Source organism: Rhineura floridana, chromosome 17 (genome assembly GCF_030035675.1).
Source record: "Rhineura floridana isolate rRhiFlo1 chromosome 17, rRhiFlo1.hap2, whole genome shotgun sequence".
Lineage (NCBI taxonomy): Eukaryota > Metazoa > Chordata > Lepidosauria > Squamata > Rhineuridae > Rhineura > Rhineura floridana.
In genome coordinates this window covers 13,553,262-13,569,628 of record NC_084496.1, presented here as the reverse complement: position 1 = coordinate 13,569,628, position 16,367 = coordinate 13,553,262, and the positions used below count along the sequence as shown (strand labels likewise).

Below are 16,367 nucleotides of genomic sequence, written 5' to 3'. Positions count from 1 at the left end.
CTGCAGCAGATTGCTGAGTGGGAACTTCATCCTACTACCCTAAGGAGAGGCCTCTCTGGGCCGCAGGAGCCCTCGGCCAAGGCCCAACCTGGCTACCTGTTGGCACCGGGCCTGTGAAGCAGGGTAGCTGAGGTGGTGCCTGTGAGGCGTCCTTCCCTGGCTCTCCCTGTCAGGTTCCTACCTGCACATGGCTACTGCCTGTCACTAGGCACCACCAGGGACTCCACCAGTCCGGACCGCTCTCTCTTATGGTTTCTCTCCCCGCTCTAGCACAGATCTCAACAGATCCCCCTGCTAGGCAAACACCAGTAACGTCCCAATACTAGTATTCCCAGAGACTCTGAATACTGGTATTGTTATTCTCTTCACCGCTGCCACCATTTGTTACAGTTCCCCTTCAGCCTTGGTCATTACCTTACCCTCCCTTCTGGTCTGTGAAACCCCAGCCAAGGATCAGGCCTTTGGTAAACCAAATTAAGTATTTATTACAGATAACAAAACTAACAAGATTAACAGGATTTCTTCTTAAGGCACATAAGCATATGGTTTTACTCAATACTAATCCGAACTCCATCTCCCTCCTGGTAAACAACTCTCTAAACCCCACCAAGCAATCCACTCTTTCTCTTCTCCCCCCCAGATTCCACAATTTACCACCTCACATTCCCCCAGATTTACCTGTCATCCTTTCATTTATACTGTCAGCCATTTTAAACATTCAGCCAATCATCAAGCATTCTATTGCCCATTCACTCCCCCTCCTCTTTCACTACTTACCATGTATACTCTAAACAACCAGCACTTACCATATATACACTAATATATAGGAACATCACAGTGCCCTCCAGATGTTATTATTATATTTATATACCACCCTTTCTCCCAGTAGGAGCCCATGTTGTGGAACTACAACTCCCAAAAATCCCTGTCTATTGCCATGCTAAGTGGAGATGATGGGACTTGTAGTCCCACGTCATCTGGAGGGCACTACATTGGCTACTGCTGGTTTAAAGCACTCTTATACCACTCAAGACAGTCATGGCTTCCCCTAAACAATGCTGGGAACTGTAGTTTGTTACGGGTACTGGGAACTGTAGCTCTGTGAGGGGTTTCCAATCCTACACCTTTAAGCACCCTTAAAAAACTACAGTTCCCAGAATTCTCTGAAGGAAGCCATGATAGTTAAAAGTGGTATAAGGGTGCTTTAAATGAATGGTGTGGATGTGACTCTTACTCGCAAGTAGATTGTACATTGTTGTCTTTTTGTCACCTACTGAAGACCTTCCTCATTCAACAAGAGTTTTAAGTAGAGACCTTATCCCTAAGCCTGCTGAAGCCATGTTGCGACACTAGGTGCATTCAGGCTGGCAAGCAGGCTGGTACAATGCTGCCATATCAGTAACATGCTTTATTTATTTATTTGACTTATTTATATACTGCTCTTTGGCCCAAAGGGCCCCAAAGAAGTGAACAGAATATTAACACAAAAGAAAATATACAGTCAATCAAAGCAATAACATTTGATCTGCTGTAATAGGCAATACTGGTGCTAAATCTTAGGATCAGAGGATTCTTCAGATTATAGTAACTCTTAGGATTACAATAAATGAGAGCAGGGGTTCCTAAATGGTAGTTGTTGGGCCATCAGTGGTCCACGAGCTTCATTCAGGTGGTCTGTGGTGTGTCTCCATTGAATATACACTGTAAAAATGGAAGAATTAACAGAAATACAATTAAAAATCATTGCATCTAGCATGTCACACTACCATTGCTACAACAAGCGGAAATAACATTAAGTGGTCCATCAAGTTCTTCAGCAATTTTCAAGTGGTTTGTGAAGATAAAAGGTTTGGGAACCACTGCACTAAACAACAGCAGAAGCAGATACTACTAAAATGTCCAGCTGAATGTACAGAAGCTGGCCAAAGGTCCAAAAGCCTAGAAGGGTCTTAAGAGAATGCTCAGGAATGAAAAGGGCCCGTGGCCCCTCTTTGCTGATCCTGATTGAAATGATACTGCTGAACTCTCTGATCCTCCTGTTTTATACATTTCTTTTATACAATTCAAACTGATGTTTGTTTATTGTCTTGACAAAAAAAAATCTGTCAAGATTGTGTGTTGATCGTAGTGCGCCGATCTCCCCACATAAATCAAATTCATGCACAGGCATCTTCCAACAAAACAAAAGTCCCGTGGCGATTGGCGAATGGTGACGGGGGCAGGACTGTGAAATCCAGAAGCCCCTGGTCATGGACCGGCACATGGGCAGTGGTTACAGATTCAGTCATCCTGGCTCAAGGACCAGGACAGTTGAGTAGTTCGGCAGCTGTATCCACGACTGAGCAGCCCTATTCAGGATCCACCCTGCTCACCCCATATGGAGAAGGGGCTAGAAAAGATGCCCTAAACATAGTCTGCCTAATCTCTCCCTGACTGGATTACCGCATCCAGTGGGGTCACCACTTAGCAGTTGCAAAAGACAACTGAATTTTGGAACATGGAACATACAGACATTGCTGGACAACGCGGATAGCAAATGTCCTGAATGCAGGACTGCGATCATTGCGAGGGAGTTGAGACGTTTTAACATCAACATGGCAGCACTCCAAGAAACTCGGAGAAGGACAATTGAAGGAAGAAAAAGGAGGTTATACCTTCTTCTGGAAAGGACTGCCTGAACAAGAACGCCAAATACATGGAGTAGGCTTTGCTATTAAAAATAATATTGTGAAGCTCTTGTCAGAAGTTCCTGTTGGCATTAACGAAAGGCTGTCAACTCTCTGGTTAAAACTTGCCAAAAACCAGCAGGCAATTATTACAAGTGCTTATGCGCCAACATTAGATGCTGATGAAGACATCAAGGAAATATTTTATACCCAGCTTGACACCATCTTATCAGAGATACCTAAAATTATCCTCCTTGGTGATTTCAGTGCAAGAGTTGGGCGTGATTTTGATTTACGGCCAGAAACCATTGGGAAAGGAGTTGGCAACAGCAAGCTAAATGGAATTCTACTTCTAACTATATGTGCAAACACTGTATCACGAGAAAAATAAATTTAAAACATAATGGAAGCACCCTCAGTCAAAACACTGGCATCTCCTAGATTACGTAATTGTCCGTGCTAGAGATCGTCATGATGTATTCCTCACTAGGGCCATGAGTGCTGATTACTGCTGGACACCGATTAATTCAATCCACTATGGCCATTAATATTGTTCCTCAACGTAGGCTCCAAGGAAGAAAACCAAGGCATAAAATGAACACCCATGCCCTTCAAGACTTTATTAAGCGACCTTGTTTTCAACCAACACTTAAGAAACATCTACCTATGGAAATTCCTGAAAACATCAAGAAACACTGGATTAAACTGAAGACTTCCATTATTGCAGCATGTGAACAAACGAATTGGATACCAAACTGAGAAACGTCAGGACTGGTTTGATGAGAATGATACTGAGATCGAATGTATCATCAACGAGAACAGGACGGCCTTCTGGATACAGCAGAACGACACTGACTGTATATCTAAAAAGGAAATCTATGCCAGTGCAAAGGCTGAGGTCCAACGAAGAACTAGAGAACTTAATAACGCCTGGTGGACAAAGAAAGCTCAAGAAATCCAGCATTTTACAGATGCTCATGATATACGGGGCTTTTTTAATGCCACAAAGGCATCTATGGACGAACAAATCATGGTATGAATCCCTTACGCTAAAAGGATGGTACCAAACTTCTTAAGGATAAACAGTCTATTGCACTGCATTAGAAAGAGCATTACCACAACCTTCTTAATTGTAACTCTATTGTGGCTTATGAGGTCTTCTCACAAATTCCTCAGCAACAAACCAGAAACAAGCTTGCAGTAGTATCCCAAATCTGGATGAAGTCAGTAAAACCGTCAAACAAATGAATAACAAAGCAAGTGGACCTGATGGGATTCCTGCTGAAGTCTTTAAAGAAGATGGGCCTGAATTACACAACAACTTCATAAGCTCATTGAAAAGATCTGGATGAGGGAAGAGATCCCGGAAGACCTTAGGGACACCATAATTATCATTCTTTTTAAGAAGGGTGATAGAACAGATTTTGGGAACTACCGAGGGAACTTATTGCTACTGCAGGTAAAATCCTTGCAAGGATCCTCACAAATCACCTCCTACCTATCTCAGAAGACATCCTCCCCGAATCCCAAAATGGTTTCTGCCCTTCCAGGGGGACAGTGGACATGATCTTCACCACATGACAGCTTCAAGAAAAATGCCAGGAGCAAAACTGACCTATATATATGGCATTTATTGATCTGACTAAGGCCTTTGATACTGTAAATCAAACTGCTCTCTGGACCATCCTTCTGAAAATTGGGTGCTCTGATAAATTTGTGAATATTTTGTGACTCCTCCATGACAACAAAAATTTGGGATAACAATGGCTGTCAAAGCGATCCATTCAGAGTGGGATCAGGCGTAAAACAGGGATGTGTCATTACTCTGACCTTATTTGCCATTTTCATTGCCATGATTCTGCACATTGTTGAGGGGAAACTTCCCACTGGTGTGGAAATCACATATTGAACAGATGGAAAGCTTTTTAATCTCAGTAGGCTGAAAGCAAAAAGTAAGGTAATTACAACCTCTGTCGTAGAACTTCAGTATGCCGATGATAATGTAGTCTCCGCACATTCAGAGGAATATCTTCAAACTATCCTAAATATCTTTGCAGAAGCATACGGAAAGCTTGACCTCTCGCTTAATATAAAAAAGTGCTTCATCAGCAAGTGAGAACTAGTCCCTCTGTAGCACCATCAATCCACCTTAATGGTGTGATGCTGGAGGGGGAAGGGCGTCAATCCAAGAAGTCTTCTCCCGTGAGACCCCTCCGCCCGTTCCTCTGAGACTGAAAAGCAGTGACCTTCCCAAGGTCACCCAGTGAGCTTCATGGCTGTGTGGGGATTCGAACCCTGGTCTCCAAGGTCCAACACTCTAACCTGATTGATGTTGGATGAAATTGATGTTGGATGAATCTGATTGATGTTGGATGAAACGCTAAGGCTTGCACCATTACTTCTGAGTTAAGACACACTGAAAAGAGTGGATATGACTAATTTAGGTCTGTTAATTTAAGTGTATCTGCTCTGAGTAGAACTTAATTAGATACAACTCTACGTCTACTTGCTGTGTTCTGTGGGGCTTTACTCCAGGTAAAGGATAGCAGCATGAATTGGCGGATGTTACATTAATTGAGTGTAATACCTTTCTCTTTTGTTGTCCAATGTAAAAGGTGCTCCTCCTCCTCCTATGATTAATAAAGCACATTATTATTTTATGTGTTTAGACCCTATGTTTCAGGATGATGCCTTGCAATGGTGGCTTGCAAAAATTGCCATAACAGTAAAAACAAAATTCAAATTAGTTGTAAGCACATTTAAAAGCCATTTGCAAATTGGCAAGCGCCATTTTAACATTAATCCCTCACATATGTGGGACTACCCTTGGGGATGAGGTCAAAGCTGCAGCTAGGGTGCTAAGCAGAACAGCATAGAGAAGCCATGGTTTTAAAAGAATTGCGCTTGGCTGCCAATATGTTTTCAGTCCAATTTCAAAGTGATGACTTTTACAGCCCTAAACGACTTGGGACTTGAAGGAATGTGTACCAAGCATTAAGAGCTGATGGAGAGGCTCTTCTCCACATTCCACTGTTAGGAGCGATATATTATTTGGAGAAGGCCTTCTCTGGTGTGACATCCTGGCCATAGAGCACCCTCCCCTCTGAGGCCTGCTTCATTTTGGCACAAAATTAAGACGTGGTTACTTATTCAAGCATTTATGTGTTGTTTAATACCGGGATCCATTTCTTAAATATTAAATGATGAATTATTTTAAATGAACTACGTACCCTGTCCAGAGATCAAATGATGTAGGGCAGGCTATTAAACAAAAGAGCCCTGGCTGGACCAGACCAAAGCTTCATTTAGCCCACCATCCTGCTTGCCAGAAGCAGGAGTTGAAGGCAGTAGTTGTCCCCTGTGATTGCTGCTTAAGAGGTATGCTTGCTACTAAACCTGGAGGCTCCATTTATCAGTCTTAGTTAAAATCCATCTTGAAAGAGACATTCCACTATTATTCTTGGGCAGAAGGGGGAATGATGCTGTAAAATAGACATGTATCATTTGAAACAGTAATCTTAATTCTTTTCTGCGCAGGATCCATTGTTGCAAAATGGTCATATAGTAAATAAATTTTATTTATTTATTTAATTTAATTTATATACCGCCCGAAGCCCGAAGGCTCTCTGGGCGGTGTACATAAAAGGTAAAACTAAGGACAATATATAAATACAATAAATACCATAACTCAAAAAACAAAAACACACAAACAATACAAGAACCAAACAACATCCTGAATACAACATAGTAATAAAATACTATAAAAATACACTTTAAAATGCCTGGGAGTATAAAAAGGTTTTCACCTGGCGCCGAAAAGATAGCAGCGTCGGCGCAAGGCGCACCTCATCGGGGAGACCATTCCACAGTTCGGGAGCCACGACCGAAAAGGCCCTATTTCTAGTCACCATCCTCCGAGCTTCTTGATGGGATGGTACTCGGAGGAGGGCCTTAGATGTTGAGCGCAGTGTACGGGTAGTTTCATATTGGGAGAGGCGCTCCACCAGGTATTGCAGTCCCATGCCGTATAAGGCTTTATAGGTCAAAACCAGCACTTTGAATTTAGCCCGGAAACAAATAGGAAGCCAGTGCAGACGGGCCAAAACAGGTGTTATATGAGCGGACCTTCTGGTCCGCGTCAACAATCTGGCCGCTGCATTCTGGACTAACTGTAGTTTCCGAACTATCTTCAAGGGCAGCCCAACGTAGAGCGCATTGCAGTAGTCCAATCTAGACGTTACCAGAGCATGAACGACTGAGGCGAGGTCGTCACTGTCCAGATAGGGACGTAGCTGGGCTACCAATCGGAGATGGTAGAAAGCATTCCGTGCCACTGAGGCTATCTGAGCCTCAAATGAAAGGTCAGTCCCATATTTCTGCCTCCTTTGCCCTATACATTTGCTTTACACTTAATTTTTTAAAATTATTTAAACCCACCTAAAACCAGAGATGGTATATATTTTGTTTGACTCACATGTGCATTTATTCAGACTTGGTAACTAATCAATTAATCCATTCAGTTAATTGACTAGGATTTCTTTAATCAACACTTATTTCTACATGTGTGAAAACATTTATACCCCACTTTATAGACCCAAAAGGATTTTATTGCAAGAGGCCCTTAAAGTGACTTACTTACAAAAACAATCCTTGCAATAAAATCACATTAAAGAAGAGTATCAGGAGCAGAAATAATGTGGCTTTTGAGAATTGCTTCGGCAGAGTTCTGTGCCCTTGATCTTCCTTTGTCAACATTGTTTGGTGGCATATTTTGGGCATGTCCTTCCAGGTAACAGAACTTCCTGAGGACCGCAGGAAGTGGAGCTGCACTGCCAAGATTCACTCAGTGTTGGATGGGTACAACCGTTTTCTTATTGTCAGTGGGCAGTTTCTAGGCACTGGACCCAAGGTTTTTTGCTAGTTTGGGGTGGCTTGGTTGTTGAAATAATGTTTTGTCCCTCTTTTCTTAGTCCTTACCACTCTTGTGGTTTATTGTATTGCTGCACAACAATAGAACATTAGGAATACAATTCTTTGCATACTTAACTTGGGAGTAAGGGCCATACTACACATTATAGGAAATCTGTGATGGATCTATCAATTTTTGGCCTTTTAGTTTGATTGAGTGATTAAATTCAGCTGCAAGTTTGTTTTAACTAATTTGATCAGGCAACACCACTGTTGCTGGAATTACTGGCATGACACAGGTTATGGCACGCGACGTAGAGTTGCAGTTCTATGTATACTTTCGTGGAAGTGATTCCGTGGAATTCACAGGATTTTTTTTTGCATGTGATAGGACTGTTTGTCACTAGTTCATATATTATTATTGTTGTTAATATTTTATTACCACCTTATTCTCCTAATCCCTTTTGAAAGCTCTGTTGATAGCCATCACCACATCTTATGGAAGCAAATTTTATAGTTTAACTACGCACTGTGTGAAATACTTCGACTGTTGTGAATCTATCACCATTCAGCTTTATGAAATAACCCTGGGTTCTAGTATTACGAGAAAGGGAGAAAAACAAAAACTCCTATTGCATCGCCCTGAAATGGCTAAAGAAACAAACACATACAGTACTCGACTGCATTGCCCTGGAAGCGTTAGCTAGACGGAGGGGAAGAGGGTGGTTCGAGTTCAGGTCGGCCAAGTGGGTGCAGGCTAAGCGCAGCGCACGAATCAGCCCTGGACCAGTCTCAATGTTTAGATTTTCATTGGCCGACAGCACGGTGAAACTGGGCGCGGATTGGCTGGGAGCCAGTGCGCCCCGCCTGGCGATTATGCGATCAAGACCAAGGTGAGGGCCGCCAGAGAGTCCTTTTGCTGCCACTCAGAGTGGGGGGCGGCTCCCCTCTACCGCCGGCCGGCTGCTATGTTCTGCTACCCAGACGGGCTAGGGGCCGCCTTCTCGGCCTTGCTGGTGGCGGCGCTGGCCCTGACCCGGAGTGCGGCGGTCTCCTGCCTGCTGACCGGCGGCCTCTACTTGGTGCTGCGCCTCTTGAGCCTCGAACCCGTCGCCCCTCAGCGAGCCCAGCTCGTCGTGCAGCCGCGCGGGAACTCCTCGCGCATCGCCCATCGCGGCGGCGCGCACGATGCGCCCGAGAACACGCTCGCTGCCATCAGACAGGTCAGCTCCGCAGGCGGCGGCAGCAGCGGCGACCCATCCGCTCAGCTAGGGATGAGGGGAACGAACAAAGAGGCTTCGCGGGTGGAGGATATAAGTTTAAACTTAAAACAGAAAAAAAGATAGAATATAAGATTTTTTTTTTAAAAGAAAATAAGTTAAACAATAAAAAAATAAAATTGACTTAAAAAAAAACAAATTCAGTTATGAATTTACTCCTTGGGAGTAAAAAGACGCATTGGTGTGTTTTCATCTCTTTTTAGTCTATGCTGTTTCAATTGTTTTAAAAACGCTTACAACGACTTGTTTTTATTGATAAACTTAAAGGTTTTTTTTGTTTGCGAACCACTTAGAGGTTTTCTACACTCAAGTGGTATATAATTTTTGTTAAATAAATAAAAACAAAAGCAGGAAAGGCCCGGGAGGGGAAAAACAAACAAATAATTATTATATTTATATCCCACCTTTTCCCAAAGGAGCTCAAGGTGGCATACAAACAGGGTCCTCCACCTTCTGATTGTATCCTTGCAACAGTCCTGTGAGGTAGGTTAGGCTAAAATAATTTCTTGATAGTTTTTATTTTTAAAAAAGTATGCGTGAGGAAATAAAATCATAATATGTAGGCGTTTATGGTGAAAGCGAAGCATACAAATTAGGAGTGGAAGAAGGAAGGCAGAATAAAATAGATTTAGACAGGATTGGGCAATATTTACTAAATCCTGGTGTGATAAAGCTTGCTCTTCTTAAATTGCAACATATTTGAGCAGATATAATGTAATACCAAATTATGGATGCAACACTTAAAATCTGGGGCTTTAGTTAAGTTCTACTCATAGATCCATTGAAATTAATGGGCATGACTAATTCATTTCAGTGGGTCTACTCTTAGTAGGATTTAGTTTGAAATAAAAATAGAAATGGGCTGCCTTCAAGTCAATCCTGACTTATGCAGAGGTGGTTTACCATTGCCTTCCTCTGAGGCTGAGAGGCAGTGACTGGCCCAAGGTCACCCAGTGAGCTTCATGGCTGTGTGGGGATTCAAACCCTGGTCTCCCAGGTCATAGTCCAACACTTTAACCACTATGCCACACTGGCTGTCTACTTTTTCCATATTATGCAATGTGTTATGTATCATATTCCCCCTTACTCTTCTTTTTTCTAGACCAAATAGCCTCAAATGTTGCAGCATAGGTAAGTTGCTCCAGCCTCATGAACATTTTGGTTGCCCTTTTCTGCACCTTTTCCAGCTCTCCGCTATTCTTCTTGAGTTGTGCTGACCAAAACTGGGCACAGTATTGAGTCCATCTCTTGTTAGGAGCATGCAAAAAGAAAACAGGTTGGATTTTCTCTTGACCCAGAGCAGTAACAGACACTATCCTTCTCTTCAATGGGTAGATATTGACTTGGCCATCCTAGAGGATTGCCTCTTGGCGGGGAATTTAGAATTAAGGCCCACAGGTACCTCATTTGTCTTCACCTTTTACAGTACATCTGATAAAGTAGTGTGGTGCCTATGAAAATTCATAGCACTATAAACTTTCAGGCATTATCAAACATACCAAAAGACACCTGAAATATACAGTGACACAATATATTAGGTCCAACCAAAATGTCACACAATAATAGGCAAGATGTTAAATTCTACAGAATTTTTCATCGAGCAAAGTGGGGAGGGGGGGGAGAGGACAGTTAAGAGTTTCAAGCAAACTTGTATTCTTAAGGTGTTCATAAGTCAGGTTATTGTATCTTGGAACCTTTCACGTGGTTTGAATATGGCCTGCTTGATGAGTATGGCAACTGCTAGCAGATTCTCATGGGTTGTTATCCTGAGTTCATTTAGGCGACTTTAAGAACATAAGAAGAGGCTGCTGGATCAGGCCAATGGCCCATCTAGTCCATCATCCTGTTCTCACAGTAGCCAGCTAGATGACTTTGGCAAGCCTGCAAGCTGGACCTGAGCGCAAGAGCACTCTCCCTTCCTGTGGTTTTCAGCAGTTGATATTCAGAAGCATACTGCCTTCTCCCATGGAGGCAGAACATAGCCATCATGGCTAGTAGCCATTTTCCCTCCACGTATCTGTCTTTCAAGGCCATCTATTGGTGGTCATCACCACCTCCAGTGGGAGTGAATTCCATAGTTTAGCTATGCTCTGTGTGAAGAAGTGCTTCCTTTTGTCTATCCTGAAATTTCCAACTTTCAGCTTCATTGGAAGTCCACAAGTTCTAGTATTATATGAGACGGAGAAAAACTTTTCTCTATCCACTTTCTCCATACCATGCATAATGATATATACTGCTGTCATGTTTCCTCTTAGTTTCCTTTTCTCTAAACTAAAAAGCCTCAAATGCTGTCACACCATATATTTGTATAATGGCATCATGATATTGGCAGTTTTATTTTCAATTCCTTTCCTAATGATCCCTAGCAAGAAATTTGCCTTTTCCACAGCTGCCGCACACTGGGTCAACATCTTCATTGAGCTATCCGCTATGACCCGAAGGTCTCATCCCTGGCAGTTCAGACCCCATGAGCCTGTATGTGAAATTAAGATGTTTTGCTCCGACATGCATCACTTTGCATTTGTTTACATTGAATTGTATTTGCCATTTTGCTGCCTGTTCACTCAGTTTGGAGAGGGTTTTTTGGAGCTCTTCACAATACCTTTTTGTTTTAACAACCCTGAATAATTTAGTATCATCAGCAAACGTGGCCACCTCGCTGTTCACTCCTAACTCTAGATCATTTATGAACAAGTGAAAAAGCACAGGTCCCAATACTGATCCTTGGAGGACTCCACTTTCTGCGTTCCTCCGTTGGGTGAATTGTCTACTTATTCCTACTCTCTGCTTACTGTTACTTAACCTGTTCCTGATCCGCAGGAGGACTGTTTATTATTTATTTCATTTATATCCCGGCCTTCCTCCCAGTAGGGAGTCTTAGATGAGGTACTTTGTTGAAAACCTTTTGAAAGTCCAAGTACACTATGTCAAGTGGATCACCTATATCCTTGTTGACACTCTCAAAGATCTCTAATAGGCTAGTGAGACAGGATTTGCCTTTGCAGAAGCCATGCTGGTTCTGCTTCAGCAAGGCTTGTTCTTCTATATTCTTCGTTATTTTATCTTTAACAATATTTTCCGCCAGTTTTGCTCGAACAGATGTTAAGCTAACCAGCCTGTAATTTCCAGGATCCCCCCAGGTCCCTTTTTAAAAGTTAGTGTTACATTGACCACTTTCCAATCCTTGGGTATGGAAGTGGATCTGAGGGACAAGTTACATTTTTAAATTTATGTTCTAAAGTGTAAATAGTATATCTGATTGAGCTTTAACAGGATTTAAGCAGCCTAAAAATGATTATGAAGTTCTGGAATAAGAGACATAATTTAAAACTAGTGTTCTAGTGCCAACTCTTGTGCAGAATGCTGGAATAAACCTTTGAGGATTAGAACCTGTTCTGAAGATAGCAGTTGCAATTAAATGTGTGACAAACAAAGGAACCCTCACTTGCTGTACTAATGGGAATGATTAAAGCATCAAGAAACCACAGGGATTATGTAGATCATCTAAACCTAAACAGAGTCAGCAAACTAACAAGGGACATGATGTGCAAATATTTGTGAATCATTATTGGTAAATATAGTAACCTTCTGCTTCCCAAGACAATCCATAGCAAGCTCAGTGAGGGGGGAAATTATGACAGAGGCTGTTTACTGTTCCATTTTTTCCTAATCAGTTCTACAAATCAGATCACTGACTGACTTCTTTCCTCATCTCTGAGGGGGATATAGATTGCCTCATTGTTTGTTCTTTCTTGCTAACAATCTGAAGACTTTTCTCCTTCCAAGTTACCAAAGTTTGAATGAAAATTCAGTTATATACAGGAGAAGGCATAACTGCACAGAACTTGTAGTGTGTACTTGAGATAAGCAAAAGCAAAGGAGTAGGATGGGTGGGAGATCAAAAAATGGAACAAAAGGACATATATGCCCTTCCTCCCCTATCCCTTGCTCCTTCTGCCCCATGGTCAGTTTCACCTATCCTAAGTATGATTGCACAGGAGTAAATCCCACTGAACTCAGTAAACATGCAGATGATCAATCCATTCTCAGCAAACTTGCATAATATCCCATTTCTTACCTCCCGAATGAAAAAGCAAAGAAATTCACTAAAAGGCAAAAAACCTTTGCAGTTTAAGAACGTATTTTAACCAACAGATATTTCTAGCAAACTTGAAAAAGCAGGGAAATTGGGCAGCTATAGTGAATGCACCAGGGAAGCAGGAGACCTGACCTCCTCTCTGAGATATTGGACTGCCCTGCACATTTGTCAAAATGCAAACACCATTTGGGGTGGCCTTTCACAGTCCAATCCACTTCTGGCGTAGCTTGGAAGAATTTAGTAACATGCCTCTGAGTGGTGGCAACACATGCAATCAGGACTGCATTTCCAAAAATGGAGAATTACTTTTTTGTATGTTTGTTGCTGTTCTTCTTACTTTGCTTCTTTTCTGTGTTACTACTGTTTCTACATAGAATCTAAGCTGGAAAAGTATATTTCTCTCATTATCCATCCTAGAGATCTGTGCCAGATTTATTTTTTATTAATTTCAAAGCCTTCTTATTGGTCAATGTCATATGATAGTAAAGACAGCCTTTTGTGTTTCAAACTGGAGGTTATATTCTATTTCTATTTTGGATGCATTAACAGTTGAATCTGAAACTGCAGTTTGATATAAAGTTAGACAGATTACAATATGTTGCTACTTCAGCAATTAATCTAGCTGTTGGAAAGAACAAACGTGGTCTGCCCAAGATGCATGTTTTCAGCCTGCTATTCTTAAATCACTCAACTGAAGGAAGGGCGGACATGGTCATTTAAAAACGTAGAGCACATCTAGAAATTTGCTAGATTTCACCTCCCACTGTTTTATCTTGTGCAAACTGAGACACTCCTCATGGCCACTGTAGACTGTTCTGCAGAATAGTCAGTGCCGTTATCCACAATTGTTTTTGGAGGATTTTTTAGTGTAAATTATGCAAAGTGTTGCTGTACTTCACATATTCACCAAAACAGTGAAAAGAAAATGATTTCCTATAGGAAACTTCACTAAAATTGCAAAGTAAAACAAACATATTTAAAGTGACTATCTGAAGGATATCAACTGTCTTAATATTGTTGCTTCCTCCCTGCTAAAACAAGATCAGCATAGCTTATGTCTTGTTTCTGTTATCTGGGCTGATTGCAGGTGTTGCCACCACTCACCGTATGTTCAGAGGCACACATTACCAAATTCTTCCAAGCTACACAGACAGTGGATTGGACTGTGAACGGCCAATCCAAATTGTGTTTGCATTTTTACAGGTTTGTAGGGCAGTCCAATATCTCAGAGAGGAGGTCAGGTCTCCTGCTCCCCTGGTGCATTCACTATAGCTGCCCAATTTCCCTGCTTTTTCAAGTTTGCTAGAAATATATTTTGGTCATAGGTACATTCTTAAACTGCAAGGGTTTTTTGCCTATTAGTGAACATCCCAGCTCAATCACTGAGATCATCTGCAGGAGGGGCTTTGGTCATTCCCTGAGTTGGTGAGGCTCATTTAACAATGACACAAAATGAAGCCTTCAGTGTCATTGGCCCAGTTCTCTGGAATGCTCTGCCAACAGAGATTCAGCAGGCACCTTCTGTTTTAACTTTTAAGCGCCTACTGGAAACCTTTCTCTTTCGCCAGGCTTATGCAGGCAATTATGAACATGCTTTTTTTGCAACAGCTGACCTTTGTTTTAATTGTATTTTTAATGTGTTTTTTTTTTTAAAAAAACCCTATATTGTGGTGGTTGTTTTATGTTATAACCGCTTTGATGTTTTTAATGAAATAGCAATATACAAATATTTTTAAAGTAATTAATAAATAAATGTTAAACAGCATGGAGGGAAAGATGGTGCCCTGTGGAAATTCCATAGGCCAGTGACCAAGAAGATGAACACTAATCCCCGAGCACCGCCTTCAGAAAACTGCCCTCTAGGTAAGGCAGGAACCAGCACAAAATTGTATCCCCCAGCCTGGCCAGGTGGTTCAGAAAGATCCCATGGCCAGTGATACTGAAAGCTGAGGAAAGGTCCATCAGAAATCAAGTTGTAGTTGGTGGATGTGTTTCAGTTTTCCAATTTTGAATGTAATGTTTGCAAAATGCACATTAAGATGCAAAATGTGCATTGTTGTCTGATGTCCTCTTTAAAGTAGTTTTTTATTTGTTTATTAAGGCAGCTGACAATGGCGCTACAGGGGTGGAACTTGACCTTGAATTCACTGCTGATGGCATTCCTATCCTGATGCATGACGACACAGTAGACAGGACCACTGATGGGTCTGGAAGTTTACGTGATTTGACATTTGCTGAGATTAGAAAATTTAATCCGGCTGCTAAACATAGATTATGGTAAGTGAGCGGTCTGTGGAACACCTCCACTCGCATCCAAAAATACATTATTTCTATACAGTTAAATATTTTCTCATAGCTCTCCTACAGCCTGATTCTATGCATGTTTGTGTGGAAATAAATGCCACAGAAATCAATAGGACTTACTCCCAAGTAAGCATGTATAAAATTGCAGCCCTGGTGGAGCCAGTTTGATGTATGATGGATTGAGGAGACGTGGCTTCAAGCACCCTCTCACAATGTTGTGAAGTTAAAGGGGTGCAAGGAGAGAACCTTGGAGAAAACGAGCAAAGTTCTTATAAACAGATCTGATCTCAGTGGAATAATTCCAGAATAAGGAACTATAACAATGTAGCTTTAGAGTCTGCACACACAGCAGAATACCACTGGATTTATTAAGCTAGGCCTGTTCAAGTATTTTGGTAAAAACATGTCCTTTTTCCTATTTTCATTCTTTGCTATAGTGAGTCGCAATCCACAGACCAAACTGTGTACTTGTCTTGAAAACTTTATGAGAAATTTGTGTGCTTATATTTCTGTAGCCTGGTTCACACATCGCATTAAGCCTTAGTTGAAAACAAACTATGATTTAATGTGAACAGACTGTGTATTGGTACACGCTGCTGAAAAGTTTTTGCTCCATTCCTCCCCTGCTTCTGCTGGATACAGGCATCCTGACAAGCCAGTTTTTGGCTTATTTCCTAGTGGCACGGGAGCAGAGGAGGAGTGGAGCAAGAACTTTTCAGCAGCACGCATTAGCACACTGCTTGTGCACAATAAACCAGAGATGAGGAATCTCAAGTCTGAGAGCTCCAGGCTTCTCTCTCCGCCTTTGTGACACTCTTCCCAGGCCACACCCTTCACTGGCCGTGCTTCACACTCTGAAGTGTTTTTGCCTGGATGGAATGTGCCCTTGAACTCTGCTCTTGCTTGCCTGAATGGAGGACAAAGAGGTGGGTCAGCATGTGTAGAATCTAGCCTACTGTAAAAAATGAAATTCATTCATTGTTCTACCCACTTGTGCCTCTGGCATTTAGTGTCCAGAAGGGAATGTGGCCCCTGAGCTGAAGAAGATTCCCCACCTCTCCATTAAACCATAGCTTGTTCAACTATGGTTTAATGTGATGCATGAACCAA

General features: G+C 41.9%; 1 protein-coding gene across 1 annotated transcript in view; it reads left to right on the top strand.

The window, feature by feature from the left end:
• The first annotated feature begins 8,428 nt into the window (after positions 1–8,428).
• Positions 8,429–16,367, top strand: part of GDE1 (glycerophosphodiester phosphodiesterase 1) — a 15,799-nt gene continuing 7,860 nt past the window's right edge. Inside the window, exons 1-3 of the mRNA XM_061600300.1 lie at positions 8,429–8,797; positions 15,055–15,230; positions 15,900–15,999. Of these exons, the coding sequence (XP_061456284.1) occupies positions 8,543–8,797; positions 15,055–15,230; positions 15,900–15,999 (531 nt within the window). The 5' untranslated portion in view covers positions 8,429–8,542. The remainder of the gene's footprint in view (positions 8,798–15,054; positions 15,231–15,899; positions 16,000–16,367) is intronic.